The 22,747-nt window shown below is 42.8% G+C and overlaps 2 protein-coding genes across 6 annotated transcripts in view; one reads left to right on the plus strand and one right to left on the minus strand.

Moving 5' to 3' along the window:
- The first annotated feature begins 2,844 nt into the window (after nucleotides 1-2,844).
- On the plus strand, nucleotides 2,845-10,364 carry slc25a29l (solute carrier family 25 member 29-like). The gene is made up of 4 exons (XM_019888201.1): nucleotides 2,845-3,190; nucleotides 3,898-3,941; nucleotides 6,733-6,816; nucleotides 7,948-10,364. Exons 1-4 carry the CDS (start codon nucleotides 3,157-3,159, stop codon nucleotides 8,716-8,718), a joined length of 933 nt encoding a protein of 310 aa, XP_019743760.1. The 5' UTR covers nucleotides 2,845-3,156; the 3' UTR covers nucleotides 8,719-10,364.
- A 1,724-nt stretch (nucleotides 10,365-12,088) lies between these two features.
- The window catches only part of fancm (FA complementation group M), a 39,117-nt gene continuing 28,458 nt past the window's right edge, over nucleotides 12,089-22,747 (minus strand). For 2 of the 5 annotated variants that reach the window (XM_019888190.1, XM_019888188.1), the window contains exons 14-24: nucleotides 19,512-21,009; nucleotides 18,205-18,296; nucleotides 17,878-17,940; nucleotides 17,691-17,789; nucleotides 17,390-17,555; nucleotides 16,670-16,776; nucleotides 15,756-16,159; nucleotides 15,410-15,503; nucleotides 14,134-14,458; nucleotides 13,674-13,971; nucleotides 12,089-13,558 (exon numbers count right to left, since the gene is read on the minus strand). In XM_019888190.1, the coding sequence (XP_019743749.1) occupies nucleotides 13,411-13,558; nucleotides 13,674-13,971; nucleotides 14,134-14,458; nucleotides 15,410-15,503; nucleotides 15,756-16,159; nucleotides 16,670-16,776; nucleotides 17,390-17,555; nucleotides 17,691-17,789; nucleotides 17,878-17,940; nucleotides 18,205-18,296; nucleotides 19,512-21,009 (3,294 nt within the window). In that variant the 3' untranslated portion in view covers nucleotides 12,089-13,410. The remainder of the gene's footprint in view (nucleotides 13,559-13,673; nucleotides 13,972-14,133; nucleotides 14,459-15,409; nucleotides 15,504-15,755; nucleotides 16,160-16,669; nucleotides 16,777-17,389; nucleotides 17,556-17,690; nucleotides 17,790-17,877; nucleotides 17,941-18,204; nucleotides 18,297-19,511; nucleotides 21,010-22,747) is intronic. The other 3 variants (XM_019888189.1, XM_019888193.1, XM_019888192.1) reach the window with 3 other exon arrangements.

Below are 22,747 nucleotides of genomic sequence, written 5' to 3' on the forward strand. Positions count from 1 at the left end.
AGTCTTTACAACATACAAAAAAATTCCTCTCATGACTTATTTTTTTAAGAAGTGTTACTTATTTCTGGTATTATATTACAGTATTGTCAAACTTAATTTTTGCTATTTTCAACATTTTCTGACAAAATTAAGATTTTATTGACTTGAAATTATCTTTTTACTTGAACAATACAGATCTACTGCACCGTTTCTCTGACTTTTTTCTTAAGATTTTATTCTTGCAATATTGCAAATTCTCATAAATCTACCGTCCAACTTGAGACTTGTTCTTGCAATTTGGCTTTCTTTTAAAATTGTGATTTCATTGTCTCTTTTCATACTCTGATTTATTTTTATGCCTTTTTTCCCCACTTAAAATTCAGACTTTACTCTTATTTGCGTCATTTTATTAAATATAAAATATAATGTAATTGTGATATAATTACAACTCATCTTGTAATACTCTGACGAGTCTTTTTTTCCTCATAAACTTTAATCCCTGAATATTTCATTTAAATTGCTCACTTTACTATTTGAAATGTTACACTTTCATTAAATTCCCATTCTTGGCTCTGCAGCATAACATACTGAGCTGCTGCCAGCATGACTTGATTCAAAGTTCAGGTTCATAGCCAGTGAGCTATGCCAAAACCCGGTGACCTTTAAATATTTAGTCTAACGCCGTCCCAGTGAACCATTTCCACATAAGAAAACAGTGAGACAGAAAGATTGACCCAGCTGGAGTAAGACTAGTACACTCTCCGAACATTTCATAAGGTACACTCATCGTACAGGCTTACCGTGGTCTGGAACTGCACTACATCACAATGGACTGTCCCCATCTATAATAAAAGATGAAAAGATATGACTTATTTCAGTCAAGTGTTTTAAGTAGTAGTTGTAGTAGTAGACATGGGGCAATACGAGATTCTGACATCTTCTTCTTCTTCTCCTTTCGGCACATCCCCATTCAGGGGACGCCACAGCGAGTCAGTAATTTCCATCCGCCCCTGTAAACCGTCCTACCAACTCGCATGGTCGTCTTGGCAAAAGTTTTACGCCGGATGCCATTCCTGACGCAACCCTCCCCATTTCTCCGGGCTTGGGACCGGCACTGGGGAACAGTGCACCCCCAGGGGAGGGCACTGCCCCCCAGCGTCTGGGTTAATACGAGATTCTGACATAACAGTGCAAAAATGTTGGGCTATCACAGTATTAAATTGACAGCGCTAAACTGTCTTTTTAAAAATATTTGGGTGAGTAAAATTTTTTTTCCATTTAACACAATTATTTTTTTTCATGAAAATGTTGAAAAGTTGGTACATTAAGAAATGTGTAACATGGTAAGTTGAAAGAATGAAAGAAAATATTCTTCAATTTTAAGCCACACTGTCCCGTCACTGGTGAGCTTTTTTTAGAACAGGTCTGTAGGCTACTCGTGATGTATTAGGTGGCTGACTAGTACGCACCAGCACCATATTCATATTTTTAGGACAATGCACATTAATCAACAGCAAAAAAGGCATCCGTGTAAGTATGTTGAAATTCTCTCATCTACCTCCCTCACTCCATGTGCTCTGCTCACCCTTCTACTCAGGCGAGGAGATTAAGAAAAAAAAAAATTGAGTCACCTCCCTCTCTGATTGAGTCTCCTCAATAGGTCAAGAGCTTCAAATTATTTTTTCCATTGATGATAGCAAACTGTCCAGGCTCTGAAAGAGCAAAGCGCACCCATATAACGCTTCACATTTGGGATAAGATATTGATTGTGGTGTGCTGTGGCATTTTCCTCCCCACACTTGGTGTTGTGTGTTCCGACCAATTCAACTTTCAACAGTGCTGAACTTTCTCCCTTTACAAGCTATTTGTTATCCGTGGACTAATGAACATCATATTTTTTTTTAACCTTTTCCAGCTTATTCTGTAAAGTCCTGACCTCAATGCGATTCACGTGCTGTAAAATACCCTCGAGAGAGCTGAACGTAAAAAAAAAAAAAATCGAACTTTTGAATGATCCAAAATTCATGCATCTGTTGTCTGACATTAATTAATAAAGTTGAAGATTAGCAGATCCGCGTTGCTCTTGACGGAAAATACATGTTCTGTCCAGTCCGAGACAGACAAGACCAAGACTTTTGGGACTCGAGCACCCCGAGAAAAGGCCTTAAAAATGAGTCTGTTCTCAAGTGTTACGATACTCGCTTATATACATGTTTCTCAAATGGAATTAAAAGGCTCTCATTTTTTTATTATCTGAACTCGATCTGTCGCTATACAAATATGTCTGAAACTGTACTCGTGAGCATTTCTGCTTTGCTTGTTTAGATAATCCATTAGGTGTGGCATACCATATCATATCCAGGTGCTGATTAGACTGCATGAATAGTGCACAGGCTCCTAAATGTGTGTGCGCGTTGTACGTAAATGTCACCACTGCAACCAACGTGAGCTGCGTGTGTGTGTGCGTGTATATGTGTGCGTGTGTCTCGTATGTAAATGTCACCACCGCAACCAACGTGAGCACCCCGTGTGTGTGTGCGTGTGTGTGTGTGTGTGTGTGTGTGTGTGTGTGTGTGTGTGTGTGTGCGCGCGCGCGCGCTCGTTCGTTGCACATTAATGTTACCACTGCAACCAACGTGAGCACCCAGTGTGTACCCATATTTGAACCCGTGCCTAACATTTTAGCGCTCATCCTGCTCCGATGACGTCCGCCACGATAACAATGTTGATTCTAGGCCGGCACTTGTGATTCGAAGCCGAGCGGACGCTGCTCGCCACCGGCAACCAATGCGAGCGAGGGGCGGCCGGTACAGGCCAGGGGAGTTGTCTTGCTCCCGGACACACGATTGGACCGCCTTAAAAAGGGCAAACACTCGTCCGCGTTTCCACTCCAGGCGTCCTCCCTCCCCTTAAGGTACAGAAATAGAAAAGGTTTAGTGGAGGGCAAAATAAAACGTTTCGTCCGCGTTGTTCGCCCCGAAAGACTTTTTTCCCCCGAGCGGAGCTCCAGCATCACTGCGACGGGGCAAAACTAGCTTAGCTGGAGGAGGGGGGGGATATCGTCTGTCAATCGCTCGAGTTCAGCCGGAAATACAATTTGTAGCGAAAGTAAAAGCCGTTGGGTCGTTTCAACGTCGACTTATTGTGACTATTTGAACAAGTTGGACCTTCGAGGGAATGGCACTCGACTTCGCCGCGGGCTGCGTGGGAGGTAAGAAAGAAAGCAGTGGCGACGGGCGGGCGGCTAGCCAAAGTGTGCCACTGCCGCTAGCCTTGCCACGCGAGCCAGGTTCACAGCTTTATGCTAACCTTGCTAGCCTTGCTTTATACCTACATCCAAATGTTCTTTTCATACGTCGAGACATGATTAAACCAAGTTAACAATCATGGAAATTTGAGCTCAATAGCGTAGAAAGCTTCATATTACATCAATGACTCATCACGTTACATTCCAAGACTGTCACCCAACAGGAGTGGTTCTTCCGTTTTGTCACATATTTGTTGTATTGTGTAGTTATCATTGAATGAGTGTCAATCGGTGGGGGGAGACGGGTACGGCAAGCACTGCACCGTCACTTTTCGGTATTCTCAAATTTGCAGATAAAAAAACTTCTTTGCAAATTTTGTGCTCAGACCAAAGGAATAGCCATCTGTTGGTCTTTCGTGCCAACGGATTGTTTTAATATATATATATATTAATAGCAGTGTGCATCTGTCCCCCCCAAAAGGATACATTTCTCAATGCATCGACATATATTTTATAGTGGACCAATTTGACTAATTTTTTTTAATGGTTTCAAATTCCATGTAGTGATAGGTAACTGTCAACTCAGATGCTTGTTGACAAATAAACATTTATAGAGACTAAAGATGAACGATATTGAATTGTGTGTGTTTTTTTTTTAATTGTGTTTCCAGGTGCTGCTGGTGTTTTGGTTGGACATCCGTTTGACACAGTGAAGGTGGGTGTGTCGTCCATAGCGTACAATAACATGCATTGACATCTTAAACCAATTAATGTTTGTTTTGTAAAATCGTTTCAATGTAGATCTTCAAAAACACAGATTGTCCTGGGTAACTAGTAAAGACAGATGTGGTGTCCTTGTTTATCTACTTCCAACTGTGGTTGTACACAGCAGAGGTCAGGACACTATAGTGGAAGAAAGTTAGGGAATTTAAACAGGGTTGGACAATTAATCCATTTGATCGGTTTATTAGTTTATTTTTGAGCCATTTGATCAGTTTATTAGTTTATATTTGAGGACAATTTAGTGGTGACTCTTTTTCAGAAGTAACTCAGAGAAGGGGCCAAGTTAATGAGTGTGAACTCTCCATTCAAATGAATGAGAGCGAGCTCTCATTAAAGTGACTGGAGCCGGCGAGGTGCGCGCCGCTCATTAACATTTTTACCACAAGCTTCAATATTTCATCCACTGATAAATATGTAATTGTAAATGTGATTAAGTATTGTTGTAAACACAACCTATGTGTAATTTTAGATCTTAGCGGCAGCCAGCTGTCCCGCTCGCTTTTTTTGTTTCTGTGAAAGCTTTTGTCCATGTGAACATCTATAATTTGCAACGTTGCCACTTGGTGCAACTGCGATTCATATTCTAAACTGCAGCAAAACCAGTGGCCGAGACTCGCCCGCTTATGGAATTTTGTGACAGAACCCTGCCCATTGCAAGTGTGCAATGGAGGCTCGCACAGTTGAGTTGATTCTATCCCAAATTGATTTGGTTCTTGTTGTCATGGAGAAGCAAACAGAGGGCCGGACAAGTTAAACGAAGCCGGGGCAGAGCAAGCCCAGGCCTTTCTGGAACCTGGAACGGAAAAGCACCCAATGCAACCGATGTGCTTGAAAGAAGGGCAACAGGTTTCTGCAACTAGTTGTGATGAGTGGCTGGCCGTCTACAGCTACTTTTGTTGGAATTCCAATTTTGAATTGCGGATGAATGGCGTCACAATGACGCTGACGTAAAAGCGTGAAATGTTACGTCACTTCTTTAAATACATTCTTGCTAAAGTCAACCTCAATGCCATCTGTGAAACTCTGATAACTAAGTTAATAATGAAGATAAATATGTCTTCTTGGGTGTGGCCTTTGTTGACTGATATTAGATTGAAGCAATTTAGTGAAGTTGGAGCAGGTATCTTTTTTTTTTTTTTTTTCTGTGACTTTGTGACTGGGACGTTTTAGTTTGAGTGTCGTTCCCAATGCCTTTTAAAAAGTCCAAATGAAAAGGTTATCTTGTATATATGACAGGTAGTTTGTTTTCGTGACACCATTTTCAGGACTTTCAGGGAAAGAAAGTGAAGCCAGTGCAAGTGCAACTTCAGGACACAAAAACACATATTTGCATTCCTGTTTGTGGCTGGATGACGCGGCAGCGTTCTTGGTGTCTGGCTCTTTCCTGTGTACTTTGCTGTGAATATGTATGCTTGGGGCGGGGGGTGCTGGAGGAGGAGGGCGGGGGCTGTCTTTAACAGCAACAGTGTCACTGTGTTGTAGATGAGAGAGAGAAATAAACAACCTCTCGACGGAATTGGGACCTAGTAAGTAAAGTCCAGGTCTTTCTTTCTCTCCCTCTATGTCAGGGGTGTCCAAACTTTTTCCTCCGAGGGTCGCGCGCAGAAAAGTGGAATGATGCAAGGGCCACTTTGACATACCGGTACTTCAATTTGAATTCATTTGATGTGCAAAAACCCATCCATCAAGCCAATATTGTATTTTTTTTAATTTTTTTTTTTTTTTTTTTAATGGAAGCAGTGTGTTAGTTCTTTTGTACTGCTAGTTCTACAAACATTACAGTTTTCTTTCAAAAGTGAATAGGGTAAATAGTTTCAGCTTTTTCGGGAGCCGGCCCACATCCAGAAGCAAAATAAGAGCAACTGTAGTAAATCGACAACCTTTAAAGCAATGTTTACTTGAGGATCATTCTTGTGATAGGTTTACACATCAGACTTCGTTATAGAAAGTGGATTAAACCATTTTTGCTTCTGAAATTGAATTCTTAATTCGCCAATAGTATTCTTCAAAGAAATGTTCCTATTATTTTAGTTGTTAAAAAGCTCCACAAAACCAGTTGGCGGTGCATTTAAAATTGCTTTATGGTACGCGGTAAGAAATGAATTAACACATTCATACACGAGCTGCTGGTGGCGACAACTTACGCAGTCATTCAACACACAGGCTGGTTAGCCAGTTAACAACCAGCCAACTCTACACTCTCATTCACTGACACCTACATCACTCACCAGGCCAGGCACTCATCGATACGACAGTAGAATGTGATGATGGCAACACCAAGATGACAAAAACATTGTGCCTGCGCCTCACATGCACCGTTTTGTGTGGAATGCAAAATCAATTTGTAGTGGATTAATTGGTGTATATTTAGTCCGAAAAAATATTTGATGGCTTCAACGCAATAAATGATATTTTTAGTATTTGCCGCGGGCCTTAAATAAAAAAATAAAAAATAAATAACACAAAGCCACTCATAAAAACCGGGCCGTAGTTTGGACACCCCTGCGCTTTGTCCTGTCTTGAGCTGTACACAATTTGTTATAAATAACTAAAAAAACAACACATGTACACACACCCAAAAAAAAAAAAAATCCTAATTTTGCACGTATGCAATAGTTTGTTTTTTTTACCCTGTTTGCCTGCTTGTTTTCCCTTGAGCACTGTTTTACATTGTGATGTGCCATCATGATAATGATGCTTACACAAGTCGGTTTGGTCCTCAGGTGCGGCTTCAGGTTCAAAATGCGGACAAGCCTCTCTACCGTGGCACATTACACTGCTTCCAGTCCATTGTGCGACAGGAGTCGGTAAGCTTGACTCGAAAAATTTCATTCCAGCCCTCGACTTTGCCTCGAGGCCACCCGCGCTGCTGATTAGGGTGTCCGGTTACAATGTGACGAGCCACGTCAGCTAGCACGTTGGAGACATCCAGTGTGAGAGGGCATTGAGGTTAAAAAAGCGGTGGAAGTGTCTCTTCTCCTGACATCACTGGAACCTCATTCCTCAGGGGGCTAAATTAAGTTTTGGGCATCACGCGAGGTTCAAAGCTCCGCGTGGAGTTGACTCAGCCCGTATACATTGGAACTATGCTAACATTCAAATCATGTTTAGTCACAACTAAGGAAGGGCGTTAGGATACATCAATTTGATCAAATATGGGGATTTAAAAACAAATAAATGCATTTATTAACCAGCACTCAGTGAACAGCATTGGTCAGGTCTAAAATAATTTTTTTGTTGGTCTCATAGTTCACTCATTCACTCCCAAAGACATATTTATGACTTTTCACACTCCGCACATTCAACCCCAGATACTTTTTTTTGTTGATTTTTTCAAGACTTAAAAAGAATGTTTTGGTTTTTTTTTTTGATAAAACATTTTCTTTTTACCCTCAGTCTTGAAAAAAATTTAAAAAAAAAAGTATCTGGGGTTGAACGTGTGGAGTGTGAAAAGACAAATATGTCTTAGGGAGTGAATGAGTTTTAGAAGAAGAATATGAACTGGATCAATTGCATAGGCTGATTAGACTCAAAGACAAATAGTTTTAATGATCTAATCTAATGCGATGGTTCTCAAGCTCTTCACACCACTTCAAAAAGTGCGCAGGAGTCCCCTCGTGTTCATCATAACAAGGCAGACATTTTATTCCTAAAGTAGGGCTGAACGATTTTGAAAGAATGTACTTTTTATGATTAAAAAAAAAAAAAAAAAGTTGGTCATGATGTTGAAACTTGAAAAGCAAATAGAGTATCGTGGCAATAAAAAAAAAAAACATGGTACTTGCTGTAAAAAGTTTAAGAACCACTGTATTAGAAGCAAGAGTTCTTATTTTAGGGAAATTTGGTCACGAGAGATGCCAACAAGGTAAAATAGCGTAAAGATGTTCTTACCGGGTTGAGGCCACCTTGAACGTCAACCAGCTGCCGTTGTTCCGCAGACGTTGGGTCTGTACAAAGGCCTGGGCTCTCCGATGATGGGCCTCACCTTCATCAACGCCATCGTGTTCGGCGTGCAGGGCAACGCCATGCGCAAGTTGGGCCGCGACACGCCTCTCAACCAGTTCCTGGCGGGCGCCTCGGCGGGCGCCATCCAGTGCGTCATCTGCTGCCCCATGGAGCTGGCCAAAACTCGCATGCAGATGCAAGGCACGGGGGAGAAGAAGTCCAAGAGGAAAATGTACAAGAACTCTCTGGACTGCCTGCTGAGGATCTACAACAAGGAAGGGATCCGGGGCATCAACCGCGGCATGGTGACCACGCTCCTCCGCGAGACCCCGGGCTTTGGCGTCTACTTCCTGGCGTACGACGTGCTGACGCGCCACCTGAGCTGCGAGCCGGAGGATCCCTACCTGATCCCCAAGCTGCTGTTCGCCGGCGGCATGTCAGGCATCGCCTCCTGGATCTCCACCTACCCCGTGGACGTCATCAAGTCCCGACTGCAGGCGGACGGCGTGGGCGGCGTGCACCGCTACGACGGCATCGTCGACTGCGTGCGAAAGAGCGTGCGCAAGGAGGGCTGGAGGGTGTTCACCCGCGGCCTCACCTCCACGCTGCTCCGGGCCTTTCCGGTCAACGCCACCACCTTTGCCACCGTGACTCTCTTCCTGCTGTACATGCGTAAGGACGACGAGTGCATCCTGACGGGCCCCGACCCGCAGGCGGCGCCCATGCAGCCACTGCAGCCGCAGGCCCAGGCCAGCAGCATCTGAGTTCAGCCGCGCCAAGCAGAAAAAGTCATTATCGCTACAAATCAGACAGGTGTAATATTTAAGAATTATTGGTGAGTCAGATAAAACCGCACTTGTATATATATATATATACAGTAGTCTGTTTTGTATTCTTTTTTTTAATTTTTTTTTTTTATGCTCATTCAAGAATAGAGTGCCAATGTGGTTACAGGACTTACTCTGATGCAGAGTATCATGTGAAAAGGCTGCTTTGTTCTTACGTACGCCGCCTTTGCTGTTCAATCTTTAATCAGACTTATTTTGCGGTGTCAAACTACGAGCTTGTTTTTGTCTCGCTCCACACTACACTTTTTGTTATTTCTGGGTTACCAAAGGTGGGTGATTCGAGTGAAACCTAAGTTCCCAATTTTAGGTTTTAAGAAAAAAACTCAAGACTTTGTCAAGTCAAAGTTTTCATCCTTATGTTTGGAAATCTTCTTTTGCCATCAAGCCAACTAAGAGAAGTAACAGTTCAATGTGCATCAAAACGGGTTTAGCTGGACACCATTTGATGAAAAATGTTTGACTCCAGTAAAGTAGTGGTCAGCGCACTTCGTTTTGGGTGGCTTTTCCAGATTGACCTATTATGCCATAAAACCTTTGACATTGTCTAAACCTTCAAACACACATCCAACTGTTCCGCATGATAAAAAGGACTTTTCCAATTCATGTTCTATCCAAACCAGGAAATGTGACAGATTAAAAAATATTGATTTCCGACTTGCTTTATTTCTGCCAGTTACTGGAAAAACGCAAAGGTCATGACTTAAGACTCCCACCTCTGACGGTTCCAAATATGGAAACCTATCACATTTACTGTACATACATGAAAATATGACATTTGTGTTCTGAGCTTACAGCCATGTCATTGTTTTTTTTTTTTTTGGTGTCTTTTTCTAATACATCCTTTTGAACCCCCAAAGGCCAAAACGATCTGGTCCTGGCTGAATTTCGTAGGAAATGAGTGACTCGGCTTCCGAATCAATGAACTGTTGAGAAAAAAAATTGTTAGAGCGATGCTGTTACCAATTTGTGTTTGCTGGAATCGTGTTTCAAAAGTGTATTTGCATTCGTCAAAATGGTGGAATTGAGATTTAAGTAACTGTATCAAGTCATTGTACGGAGCAAGGTGACTTTTTCATCACAGTCAAGTCCAGTTTCTGCTCACTTCTTCCATCACTGGTACCTTTCCTGTGATCATGTCCCCAATCAAAAAATCCAGAGAAAAGGAAACAAAACAAAAAAAAAATCCTGATGAAGGCTAGTCTAAGTTTTGTTTTTGGAGGTTGCACCTGACAATGCTAGACTGTCACCATCCCACCGCAGTGTAAATTAGAACCCAAAAGGCCGATGCAGAGAATGTGTCACGGCAGTCTTGAATGTCTCTCTCTCTCAAAAAAAAAAAAGTTATTTTCTGGTTGAACCCAAAGGATTGCAAGGCATGTGTCGAAGCAGGGTGCCGGTGTTAAATGAAACACATCTCTGTGAAAGTCTGACTTATTTTTCTACTCTTCTCTCATTAGATTATTTATGCCCATTTTGAATACAAATTCTGTTACAATGTTATTTGTGCTAAAATGCTGTTATATGTGTCATTGATTGCCAATAAAAGGCACGTTCTTGTTGAATGGATGTTATTTTTGGGGGGTGGGGGATCATGACTATCACGAATTATGTACATGATCAATACAGTGGGGCCTTGAGACACATTTAATTTGTTCTATGACCGCACTTTTTTTCATCTCAAAACACTTAAATCAACAGAAATGCAATTATGACATTCCAGCTATAAAAATGAAAATCAGTTTTTTAAGAACAAATGTACTCAACAGTATTGCACTGTAATAAGAACGGTCATATTTTCGGTCTACATAACCTGAAAAGTCAGAAATTGCGAGCACAAACCACGACCGTACCTCATGTATTGTCCTTGTTCTTTGGTGTCTAATACATACATGGCAATGGCGAGTGATGAAAAAAGCGGAAGGGGCGTGGCCTGGACGGGGCGTGGCCTGGACGGGGGCGTGGTTACTTACAAAAGTGGCACTAAACGTGCTGAAGATGAAGTGTATTAAATTTACACAGTTTGAAAATTGAACAGAAAAAAATCCCAAGATCGCCACTATTCTTTCAAGTGAAAATTTGTGCAATTTTGCCTATGCATTCCTGGTGAGCACCAATATGTAACTCCAAATTTGCTGCTCAAAATCAAAACTAAAAAAGTAAACACATCCCCTGCCATATTTAAGATTTGTTCATGACTTGTATTCATAAAGTGTTGTGTAAATGTGATAAAAAGCTGTTGATTCTTACCTCATACAGTGATAGTGAATATTTATTATGCATACAAGTTATTATGCATAACCGTGCTTTATTATCCAAGACAAAACGTGAATTATCAATATGAATATAAAACGCAAATAAAAACAAATAAATGTTATCATGCTGTTGCTACAAATGCATACCAAATAAAAGTGAAAATATCATCCTCGTATATTTGAATAAAAAAGTATATACATCGGAGTGTACCTGTCTATCGGCGAGGGGCGTCAGTGGAGCAGATTTCGTTGCTTGGTTCAGCCAAAGTAAGTACCCCAGCGCGTAACGTCTTTAGTTGTATCCGCTGACGAAGTTTGTTTGAAAAATGCCGATCCCAAAGAATAATTGCTCCGGCGAATGGCGATTTTGTCGGCATGTTTTTTCACTTTTGTTGCATGATCTGTCAGTGCCACGCATCCACGGGAGCCATAGTTAATTAAGTCACTACAATACACACAATAAGCTTTGCCTGCTACGTCAAAGCTTATTGTCCAAGAGCTTCTGTAACTTCGTCGAACTTGGAACCAATTTTAACCTTTACAGTGACTTTTCTGTCAAGCCAGTCCAATCGGAATTTATTCTTGACATTTGAGTCAATTTCTAGGATTAAAGACTCCTGATCTTTCGTCAAAAATTTCATAATTCCGCTCAAAACGATCCCAGAACAATGAATTTGCGAGACGAACAGGCCGCCATGAATCAGGTAAAACAATGTTACATGCAATTTGATTGGTCCAATCGCTTGTAGTTAACCAATCGCTGGGCTGTTTATAATCGAGCTAAGACTTCCGCAACAAATAATGCCTTCAGTGATCTGATTAGTTGAAGCTTTCATACACGTCCAATCGCAGGGCTGTTTACAAACGGAAAACAGAGAGACTGTTCGGGAGAGCTCGTGAAAACTCGACGATAAGGTACCTGACCGCCCCTAAAATTTTCTCAACGGATTTAGACGATTCACAAAAATGATCAATTTAAGAAATAAAACGGCGGATTTCCGCGGATCCGCGGAAAATTGCCATGTATGCTAATAGCAGTTGGCAAACGAGCATAGTAGCACATTACGGCCACCAACTGATATTGTCCTTCCACTGCAAGGAAACCAATGTGAATTGATGGTGGCGGAACGAGGGTTTGAAGTGATCACGTATCGTTAATTTTTGCTTGTAAGTACAAAATAATCAACCAAGTGACCGATTGTAAGGAACTCCTACCTCAAGGCACCACTGTATGCATACAATGATGTTGCAATTAGAGACAACTGAGCAACAACTTAACTGACAACTATTTTGGTAATCGTTTGGAGCCTGTAACTGAGAGTCATGGGGAAAATAGTCATCAGCTTAAACGATTTAAAAAAAAAAAAACTCATATGTAGTCATAAAATGAATCACCTGTAAGTGACGTAGTTAACTGAAGCGCAATTGTGCAGCGTTCCGCTGGACAAGGAAATTGTGTCGGTCATTACAGCGGTTCCTCGGTTTATGAAATGCTCCAATGAGAGGATAGACAGACAGATCACAGTTACTTGACGAGCAAGGCAACGTGTCAGAAAACAATACATGGCATGAAATGTGGCTGTACATGATTTGAATGGGAAATCAATAGTGCCACCTGGTGGACAAAAATAATAAAGAAAATGTTGCTCATTGTAGTCTATTACTTTACAGTTAAAATAATAATCAAATTGTAATTGTAGGAAATATTTGTTTAAAAGTTTAAAATACCAAATGAATTTTGTTCCACGTCACGACTGTGTCCCCCATTTCTTCACAACAAAATCTTTTACAATTTTATGTAAATCTGAATTGTGGCAAAAGTTCAAGGAGAGTGGATATCTTTGCAAAGCCATTGTATGTATTGATTTAAACCCGTGTTATTTCATATCGGAGTACGTTTGTTTTTTCAGTAAATACAGCAGGATTTTTTTGTTGCTTTCTGATCATTTTGTTGGCTTGGACAGCAACAAAATCTAATTACAATAACCCAGTAATACATAGTGATATAATCCAATACATAAATGGCATAAAAAAAATCTGTTTTTATTAGTCTTTTGACATTGATTGAAATTTACATTGTAATATCTGTAAACATAATCATTTTTTGACCAATATTCACATTTTAGTGCCACGTGTTGAGTTGATATCAGCACAAGCTGCTCCCAACATTTTAAAAAGTTCCATAAAATAAATAGTATGCCTGTTACTGAACTAAGCGAAGTAAGAAGTTTGTTGTGCAAATATTTTGAGCTTATATCCTAATGATGCTCGAGGTGCAAACGACCGCTCACTCTATGAGTAAGAAAGCAACAGCTGTCGGAAAATAAAGACAAAAAAAAAAAAAAAATCAAAGTAATTAGATCCTTAGAGTGTGCGTCACCGTCTCACGGGACTTTCCTGCTTTGTCCAGAAGGAAGGAGTCGCAGTTGTAACGCAGGAAGCGGAAGATCTCCTCGGCCCTCGCTCTACTCATGCCGCCTCCACGCTCCAGGCTTTCCACTGAGCTGAACACACAAAACAGGACAGTTTTAGACACCGAAAACGAGAGTAGGCTAACTACATTTTTGTTGTTTGTTGCTACTTTTTAAATGTATTTGAATAATCTGATGTGCGTTTAACCTGTTGACGAGCTGGGCAACGGATCGGAAGCGGCGGCTCATGTTGAGCGCGTGGACGTAGTTGACGGCGGGCAGGCTCAAATAAAACTGAAGGTCCTGCTGCTCGTGCTGCCCGCTCAGCTCCGTAGAGGGCGGGGCAAAAGCCTGCCCCTTGCGCCGTTCCAGTTGCGCCAGCTCGACCAGCAAGGTGGCGCTCTGTTGGGGTCCGTCGCTCCACAGCAGCCGCACGCCGGACCGCACCAGCGCCGACAGGGTAGTGTCGTAGCAGCGCGTGCGATGGAAGGGACGAGACACCTCACCTGGGACACAGAAACATTGTCGGACTGTTATGGTCATGGGGGCATCTCGAAACAGTCAAAGTAGTTTTTGGGTAAAATATGACATCACATTGTTTGATAGTAGGTGTTTTTGCCTCAAGATTTGTTATGTGAACCACACAAAAATACACTCGTGAGGCTGACCTGGCTTGGTTCTGTCCTTCTCCACAATCAAACAAACGCGCTCAAAGCGCTCCTGCACGCTTCCCAGTTTCTCCGCCAGCCGCTTGCGGTTCTGCGGGGACGCCAGATCCGACTGGGCATGCCTTTCCACGGCCATGCGAGCGCTGACAATGAAGTAGCTGCTGTCCAGTGAGCACACGTGGACGGTGGCGCCATGATGCTGGCGTAAGCTGGTCACAAGTTCCACACCGCCGCCGAGGCAGCGACCGTCCATCAGGATGCACACTGGAGTCTCTGTGATGGACGGGACCACTCCGACAGAATCTGGGATGGAGGATGTAGGCTCCTAGAAGCGACAGCGGTTACTAGAGTAGACAGCTATTCATTCACATGTGATATGAATTAATCTTAATGTCACAGTTGTGCATCAACCACTACAATGGACCCTTATGGGTGATGCCACGCACTGCCATTATGTCTTTTCAAGCCTTAAGACTAATAAAAAAATCCTGATGTAGGTTATTATTATTTGTGCATCAAAGAGTTAAATGCGGACTGAGTGGTGCCACGTCCAGCAAAAATCCACAAGTAATTGATGTCACCCATAAAAAGGTACTGTACTTTCTTGTATTTGTCAATAGATGCCACATGATGGCACCAAAGCTGTTCTATGGCCTGAGCAACCTCATCGCCTTTTTCAGGGCAATTTATTTTTGAAAAACTGGGACCAAGAATAGTAGAGGTTGGATTCGAAACTTGAAAACCCCCGGGTAGAATCCCAGTGAGTTATTGCACCTTTTCGGTGCCGTATTAGTGAATATTTGTTGTGGCACAGGCTGCATGCTAAAGAAGAAGTGGCTGTAATGCACCATACACATTTGCCAACTGCCAAAGAATGTAGAGGGAGAAGAAAAAGTCAAATGTAGTCATGGCAACTCATGTGTGACATATGTGATTCGTTTGCTGCTCCAACAAGGATTTACTATTTATGAGACAAAAGGTGTAATAACCGACAAAGATTCTACCTCTCACCATAACGTAATGCGAGAGTCTCGTTAAGGGAAGCAATTTTAAACTAAAAAGGAAAACGTTTCCGTGGTTAGAAGGGGAAGTTTCGAATGCAACCGGAGATCATTCGATGAGGCAATGGTGATTTTGGTTTGCGAGCCCGAGCTCTAATTTTAATTTCTACATGGTGCATCAACGTATTTAAAAAAACAAACCAAAAAAAGGTTACTTATGGTCCAAAACATACGGTAATTGGATTTCCTTTTGTTTTCGGGTGGTTATTATGTACCTGTGGCTCTGTTTTAGATGCATCACATGACTTGGATGTTTCAAAATCCAACTGGTCCGACAGGGCATGTTCATTTTCTATCCTCTGACGACTCCTGCAGGAGAAAGCAAGCGTGACATGACGTGTTCATTATCGGATGCTTCCTGCCGAATGCAAGAATGCTCCGTGAGCGTTTTGCTCCACCCATGACCCTTGTGAGGATAAAGCGGATCGGACAATGGATGGATGGATTAATTGTAGCAGAGCAGAAAAGCCCTTCCATCCACTACCCCATGTCGACAAAATGTTTGCCGATATAATGGTTGTAGCGAAGCATATGTGCCCGTCCCCCGATTTCAGATGTTACCTCTCTGGTTGGAGTTCTTCCCTCAGCCCCCTGCTGAGCAATGACCCCTTGGGTGTGATGGTTGAAGAAAGGGAAGAGGAGGATTTCTGTTGGGGCAGAAGCTTGACAGGCTTCGGGGGTTCCAAAACATCTGCCCCTTCCTCCTCCTCGCTTGAATCAACCAAGCGGAGAACACGACTAAACTTGCTTCTCGGCTCTGCCCGACTCGCCAAAGCGTCGGCTTTTGCTCTGGCTTTGTGCAAGAAGACGCGGCGTCGCGTGGCGTATTGCCTCCTCCCGTCCACGAACGAGTCCTCCGGCATCAGCTCCACGGCTTCTTCTGCGCTCTCCTCTTCCTCCTCCACATCCTCTTGGCTTCCCACCACAAAACTATCCTCTTTGTAGGTTTCATCCTGCTCGGGCACCTGCAAACAAAAGTGGAGGCCAATCGTGTGTTCTGTAAAATTTCGCCCCACGTGACAGCAACAGAAATAGGCTCAATGTCATTCTTGCACCATGAAGTTTAAAAACTTTTCCTGTAGTGAACCAAAATATGCAAAAAATTCAATATTATGAATTTTATTCTTTTATGCCGGCACTAGACTAAGTTTGAGTACACAGGGACTGTTCTGGGTCAAATTTGATCGCTTCCACTGAAAGTGTTAGCAAAGTACATTAAAATCAAGGAAAATGGTGGAAATTGGAAACTGTTCAACTCTACATGCCACAAATTTATTCTACATGTGGATTATTTCATGCCAATAATTGCTATGAGGACAAATGAGCAGTATGTAGCTGTTCTTTGTGCGTCGTCGTAAAAGATGGAACCTCGTGTCAATCCAACCTGAGCATTCTTATCTTTGTAAAGACAGAAGTGTTGACAAAGCTCTTCTCTTGGATGCCATGAGACAATGCAAGCGAGTATTCAGTGATACCTGGGAGAAGATATCGGTGTTATGAAGTTGTTGGTGGGACATTTTGAACCTTCTGGGAACAGCCGGGCTTCTCACAGACTTCAAGTATATCCCGCGCATCTCAAAGTCTAATAGAAAAGAAGAGACGGGATCGTCAGAGTGGATACCAAAGTAATAAGACAAGCTTCTTAATTAATTGGAGATTTGGCCAAACACATCGGGATGAACTGGAATGGCAAATGAGGGCCACTTAGGAAAAATCGGAGGAAAAAAAATTGGCAGTGATGTGTGTTTATTTTTGTCAGTTTGCACAGTGTTTTGTCAGATTAACCCTTTGAGGGACAGCGTTTACTACAATGGACATCTTATCATGTTATTAGGTTACAGGGTGCATGACGGGGTTAAAAAAAAAAAAAAAAAAATCCTGCTTGACCAGTGAGGCAACCAGCATTGCTTTGCATTTACAGGTTTAAGGAAATCAAATTTAAAGAGGAAATACTGTCTTATGTGACATTGACTCTTTAATGTATCCAAATAGTTGACTCTCTCAGTGTCTGCCCAACCATCAAGTGTGAAGTTAAAAAGCAAATATTTCGAAATAAATATTTCCGCAAATGTGTATTTTTGGTACTCGTGTTTTGGCTCTTGTTGATACAGGGGAACGTGAACTTCCATTTTCATTTTCTGAAGCCGCAAAGGCCAGCTATTGTGATACATTTGTCAGTAACGATGGCAATCTACCATTGAGTCCCTGAGACAGGTGTGTATTGTCCACCACAAAGCCGTCGAGAGAGAGGTTCTGCTCGTCTCCATCGTCCTCGTCGGACGAAACTGCCGCCCCGTCCTCGTCCTCCGACAGCGCCGCTTCCTCGTCCAGGAACTGACGCCCCTTTCGACATTTGTTGCGCTTGGAGAAAAACACAAACAATGGGAGCGGGGAAATGCCAAGGTTGACACCGGTGTTAATTATAGAACATGGCATTTAAGAAGGAAAAGGTGACATTTGCCGGGTTTCTTCTTCTTATGCAAATGTGAGTAACACCTTGGCGTTGCTCTGGTGGATCGGCTGTATCGATCTTTTGCATGCGAGCGCACGCTGGGTCTGGAAGTCATCGTCATGTTCGGCTTCTGTTTCTTCAGACTGGAGAGACGGGCAGCGACGAGGTCAGCTGATGTGCGAAGGTGTGAATGCGATGACATCATCACACGACGAATGAAGATCATCTCACCGTGTTTAATGCAGTCACACGTTTCCTCCTCACGAGTGGCGAGTCTGCATCAGAGATGTTTGACTAAAAGATTAAAAAAAAAAAAAAAAATTGGGACATGCACGTAAAAAGAGTTCCTGGTACTTGCCTTGCCAGAATGAATTAAGTGCTCTGCTATTGTGTGTGTGTGTGTGTGTGCGTGCGCGTTTGATACTAACTACTGATTCTTCCAACATGCTGGTTGCCTTGACAACTGGATGTGCCTCATGACAACCTGAACTGTCTGAACTGCTCACTGTCAGTCCGTTGGGCGCGTGCGTGTGCATGTGCGTGCGTGCGTGCTCCTACCACTGCCTCCGGAGACGACAAAAGATTGACCTTGTTGGGATGTCTTCTCTGATGGACAACAACGTCATCATCACTGTCTGTGGTGCACTCTGCTGTAAAAGAAAAGGAAAGAATAGAAACATTTGTATGGCTACATAACGCACGCTTTCAAACTCGACCGCTGCATCATATAGAGGTACAGTTTACACACCCCTGATCAAATGTCAGGTTTTTGTGGTATTAATTAAAAAAAAAAAAAAAAAGATAATTTAAAAACGTATTCCGCTATTAATGTGACTCGGAGAACAAATATGAAAAAGAAAATCTAGAAAGCCGAAGGATGAAGAAACACTTGAGGTATATCATCTGCAATTTATTTGGGTTAATTAGAGGCACTTTTAAAGGGGAGGAGGTGTGTGCTGACTCCCATTTAAAATCAGCGGGAGTGTGTAACATGTGACTGGTTAATTCCGAATGCAGCCATGAGCCGATTATAAGAGGGCGTGCACACATGTGCAACGATTATTTCAGTTCATTTTTACTCCCTTCTCAAAAAGATTTTAAAAATATTTGAATTGACTTGTACAGGTTATGGGTCATGTTGGAGGTGAAAAAAAAAAAGGTGCCGACTATTTATTTTGGTCCCATTTTTTCATATGAATTAATCTGGAATGTGAACAGCATGTGTAGAGTGTTTGTATCCACGGTTGTTATCCCACTGGGCAAGTTCTGGATGTTTGTCTTCCTATTCAAAGCAGAGCATTAGAGCGGTGATTTCCAAATGGCGTTTTTGGGATTAAAGTGCAATGGCCCAGTGGTGTAATAAGGACGCATTTGAATTGTCCCTGGAGTGAACGGCATTCTGTTCGCTGTAATATATTATTTTGTGGATCTGATGAATGACGTCGCTGATCAATCGGCAAATTGTGACGTTCTAACTGATCGCCGATTTTGCATAAAACTCAAATTATATGCCAATCCGATCCAGCCGACCAGATCTGTGTAAAGTCTACTATTGATGTTTTGTTAAATTGTGAAGAGACTTGATATATTCCCTGTATAAATTCTTACAAGTGACGCATGATCTTGCCCGCAGCCACTATATAAAAAATACGATTACTTTTCAGCTTTATCCCAGTCGTCTTAGCCCCAAGTGACACTTGGCGCTCTCTGCAGTTTAGTAAATAAACAACCCCACCCATGAGGAAAATACTGCCTTTTTCTTATCCTGACTCAATGCCTGGTCCTCACAGTGGTTGATTCAATAAGCAACCCATGGCAACAATATCAGGAAACAACTTGGAAGGCCTCAGCATAAGCAAACAAACCTTGATGAACGTCAGAATCGGTCACAATGACACACTCGTCCTGCGTTTCCACTGTCGACGTTGGCCCCCCTTCTGGTCGTCTTCGCTTCAGAGTACTGAGAGAGGGGCGAACTGCGCGAGGGCCGGCAGAATGCGGTGATGCTGCAGGAGACGGTAGCGGGCCCACTTTGGATGTCAACGGTGATGCGAGATGAGGGGTTGCCCCCCCCAGGAGAATCGGAGGTGTGGAAAACTTGGACAGGGTGTGGGATGAAAGTGCAGCGGGTCTGTGAAAGCTGTAAGGCGTTGAGGAATGAACGGATGCACGTCTCGAGGTCTCCTGCTGGAAAGGTGGAGGCCACGGGGAGGTAGTGTTCAATGACACCCCGTCTTCCTCCTCCTCCGAGTTCTCCAGGGAATAGCCAAGGTCGAAGTTGACAGCAAAGTCCAAGCTGTCAAACGACTCGGCACTTTTTGACACTGTCGGAGAACCTCTCCCTGCTTGCTTTGACATCGGTGAACGACTAGGCGATGCTGCAGCCTGTGTTATTCCTGCGTCACGCGTCTGTAAGGGAGCCAACGTGTGCATGGTGCTGGTTGTGATGCCCTCCACACTGGGGGATGTCCGGGGTGTGACACCGCCGACTTCGGGAGTTCGGACGTCCAGGATGGTCATCTGCAGGAAGGCTTCATCATCTCCAAACAGGTCCATGCTGTCGTCCATCATGTGGGTTTCCGACACAGGCTCCGCATTCGTTTTCGAGTCCGCCGATGTTCCTTTTCCTGCATCAGCACTCTGCTCGTGGTTATTAGCTTCTTGGGCTTCATTTGCGCCTTCATCCTCAAAGACCTCATCCCAGGTTGGACTACTGACAGGCTGCAGTTCCTGACGGAATTCCTCCTCATCTCCTGGAGATACATCCAACATCGCCTCGGGACAGTCGTTATCAGAATGAATCACCGCGACTTCATCATCTTCATCTACATCCAAGGTGAAGTTGCTGTGGAACGCCTGAGGAAGATCAGGAAGAGGAGGGCACCTTGAGTCCACCGTTGAAATGTCTAAATCCGCCTGACGTGGCGGTGATCGAGACAGGAGCTCAGCCACATTAGCCAAGATGGCTTTGAGGTTCTCATCTCTTCTCGGGATACCAGAAGAGGGAGGACAGGCATCCCATTTGGGGAGATAGAACATGGCCTGAAGTTCAACGTCTTCTTCACTGTCCCTATTGATTAGCACCTCCTCAGTGTCAGGGGAATCAAATTTTAGGACTTCTTCATTGAGTACAGGTTCCTCGTTGTCTAAGTGAGATGCAACGGATGGAAAAAAAGGAGGCCTCAGTTCATCAGCTAATCTTTGCACATTCTTGGCTTCCTCATTCCTATGTTGTAGTTCCAAACCGGTCGCTGGTTGCCCGACGGTTTTGGAACAGGCGTTTTTCTTTATCTTTTTCAGATGGCCCTTGGCGTCAGCTTGGTTCAGATAAGTCGATAGCTCCTGCTCATAAGCACAGTCCTCCTGCGGAGAAGCACACGTGAATACAATCAACCTCTCGAGTTTTTTTTTTCACCACGCTGAATTCGCCTGCTTGGTAAATGTGCTATTTACAAACGCTATCTTGCCAGAAAGTCGACAAAGCCACAAACAACACTGAATGAAATTATTAGAAAGTGTTCCTTGACACAAGGCCGCCATTTCCGTCTTGTTGGTTGAATGAGATTTCCGAAGTCTGATTGTGAACACATCCAGTCATTGCCAAATATCTGTCATGCTTGCAAACCATACGACCTGGAATTAATCTGTCGGGAGTGGCATAGCAGAGTGCCAATGAACCAGTAAACAGTGGGAGGGAGCTGCCCGTTGTGAGGACAGAGCAAAATGAAAGGAGGGTTTGGAAAGGTGACGGGGGGGGGGGGAACCTCATGGTGGTCGAAAGATAGCAGTATCAGGTGCATTCTAAAACCAAATATGAGCCTATGAAAGTCAACAGGGCCTTACTTCCTGTTTGCAGTGATACTCATAATGCTCAGAAGTGTAACTAAAACAGCTCCCAGTGTGAGGAAGTGCTGTTACATCACTGCAAACAACAATTATACGTAGTAAGAGACTTTTCATTTCACGAGCCTAATTTCCAAAGCCTTATTTAACCCTTTCATGCACCTTGCAACCCGATCGCATGGTGAGCTGTCCACTGTAGCAACCGCTGTCCCTTTAATGACTGTATAAAATATAATAACATTTTACACCTCTGTTTTATTAAATGTGACCATAAGGCAAGTGGTCGATATGGGCTCAATATCATCACAATGTTTTGCCAAGACGTTTTGCAACAATATTTTTCTTATACTTAAGTGATTGTGTGTGTATTACTGCAAAGCACCGTGTGCAACAAACTGAAATTGTGAGAAAAAAAAAAATTCCCCTCCCAGCTTGTTCGACACAATTGGATAGATTTGGAAGACCTTTAGAATGGCGGATTTAAGGATTAAGCGCCACGTTTAAGGATAATCAAGTCCTACATTTTTGAACATCTGATTTAAGTTTTTTTAAAGGATCCAAGTATACACATCTTTTTTTTTGGGGGGGGGGGGGCAAAACTCTTGTTTTGATTATCATGACAATTTACTTTTATTTAACTCTATGTGTATTGAATACAAGTACTGTATCAAAAAGCGTCAATTGTCACCTTTCACTGCTTGCATTAGTGCCAGGTGAGACGGTGACCTACCAGATCCAGCACATAAGAGTACAGTAAAAAAATAAAGAAAAAAGAGCTTCCCATTTTGTGCAGTCAATGCCCATTTTGTAATGCGTATTGCTGAGTGTAAGACTCTCACCAAATTGCGTCAGCTGGGTAAGTTTTGGCCTCCGTGCCAATTTAGTTGATTAATTTTTGATTCAGCTTTTGAAGTACGACTCATTCATCATATGTGTAACTTATATTGCGGCAAGGAACTGAATAGATGGATGGAGAAACGCCTGGTCGTACAACAACCATTAGATATTGATACTCCATACGTAACATAAAAGCCGTTTAACCAAACTGTGGCAGTCAGACTAATTGTACCTTGGAGTTTCCCCCAATAGAATATAATAAGGGGGTAATTTAGAAACTATGAGCAGTAATTGCAGAGGTATTGTTCGTACAGTTTTGTAATGCCCATCCCGCCCCCCAGCAATTTCAACATATTCCCATAATTAACACCCACATTTTAATCTCTGCCCATTAAGCCACTTTTGTAGGCATAAAAAAAAA

The sequence above is a fragment of the Hippocampus comes genome, unplaced genomic scaffold (assembly GCF_001891065.2).
Source record: "Hippocampus comes isolate QL1 unplaced genomic scaffold, H_comes_QL1_v1.1 scaffold112, whole genome shotgun sequence".
Taxonomy (NCBI): domain Eukaryota; kingdom Metazoa; phylum Chordata; class Actinopteri; order Syngnathiformes; family Syngnathidae; genus Hippocampus; species Hippocampus comes.

Excerpts from the sequence above, each read along its gene's own strand:
- slc25a29l (XM_019888201.1), top strand. The coding sequence starts at position 3,157 with ATGGCACTCGACTTCGCCGCGGGCTGCGTGGGAG. Across the intron at positions 3,191-3,897 it reads CGCCGCGGGCTGCGTGGGAG|GTGCTGCTGGTGTTTTGGTT; the intron begins GTAAGAAAGAAA and ends TTGTGTTTCCAG. Across the intron at positions 3,942-6,732 it reads ATCCGTTTGACACAGTGAAG|GTGCGGCTTCAGGTTCAAAA; the intron begins GTGGGTGTGTCG and ends TTTGGTCCTCAG.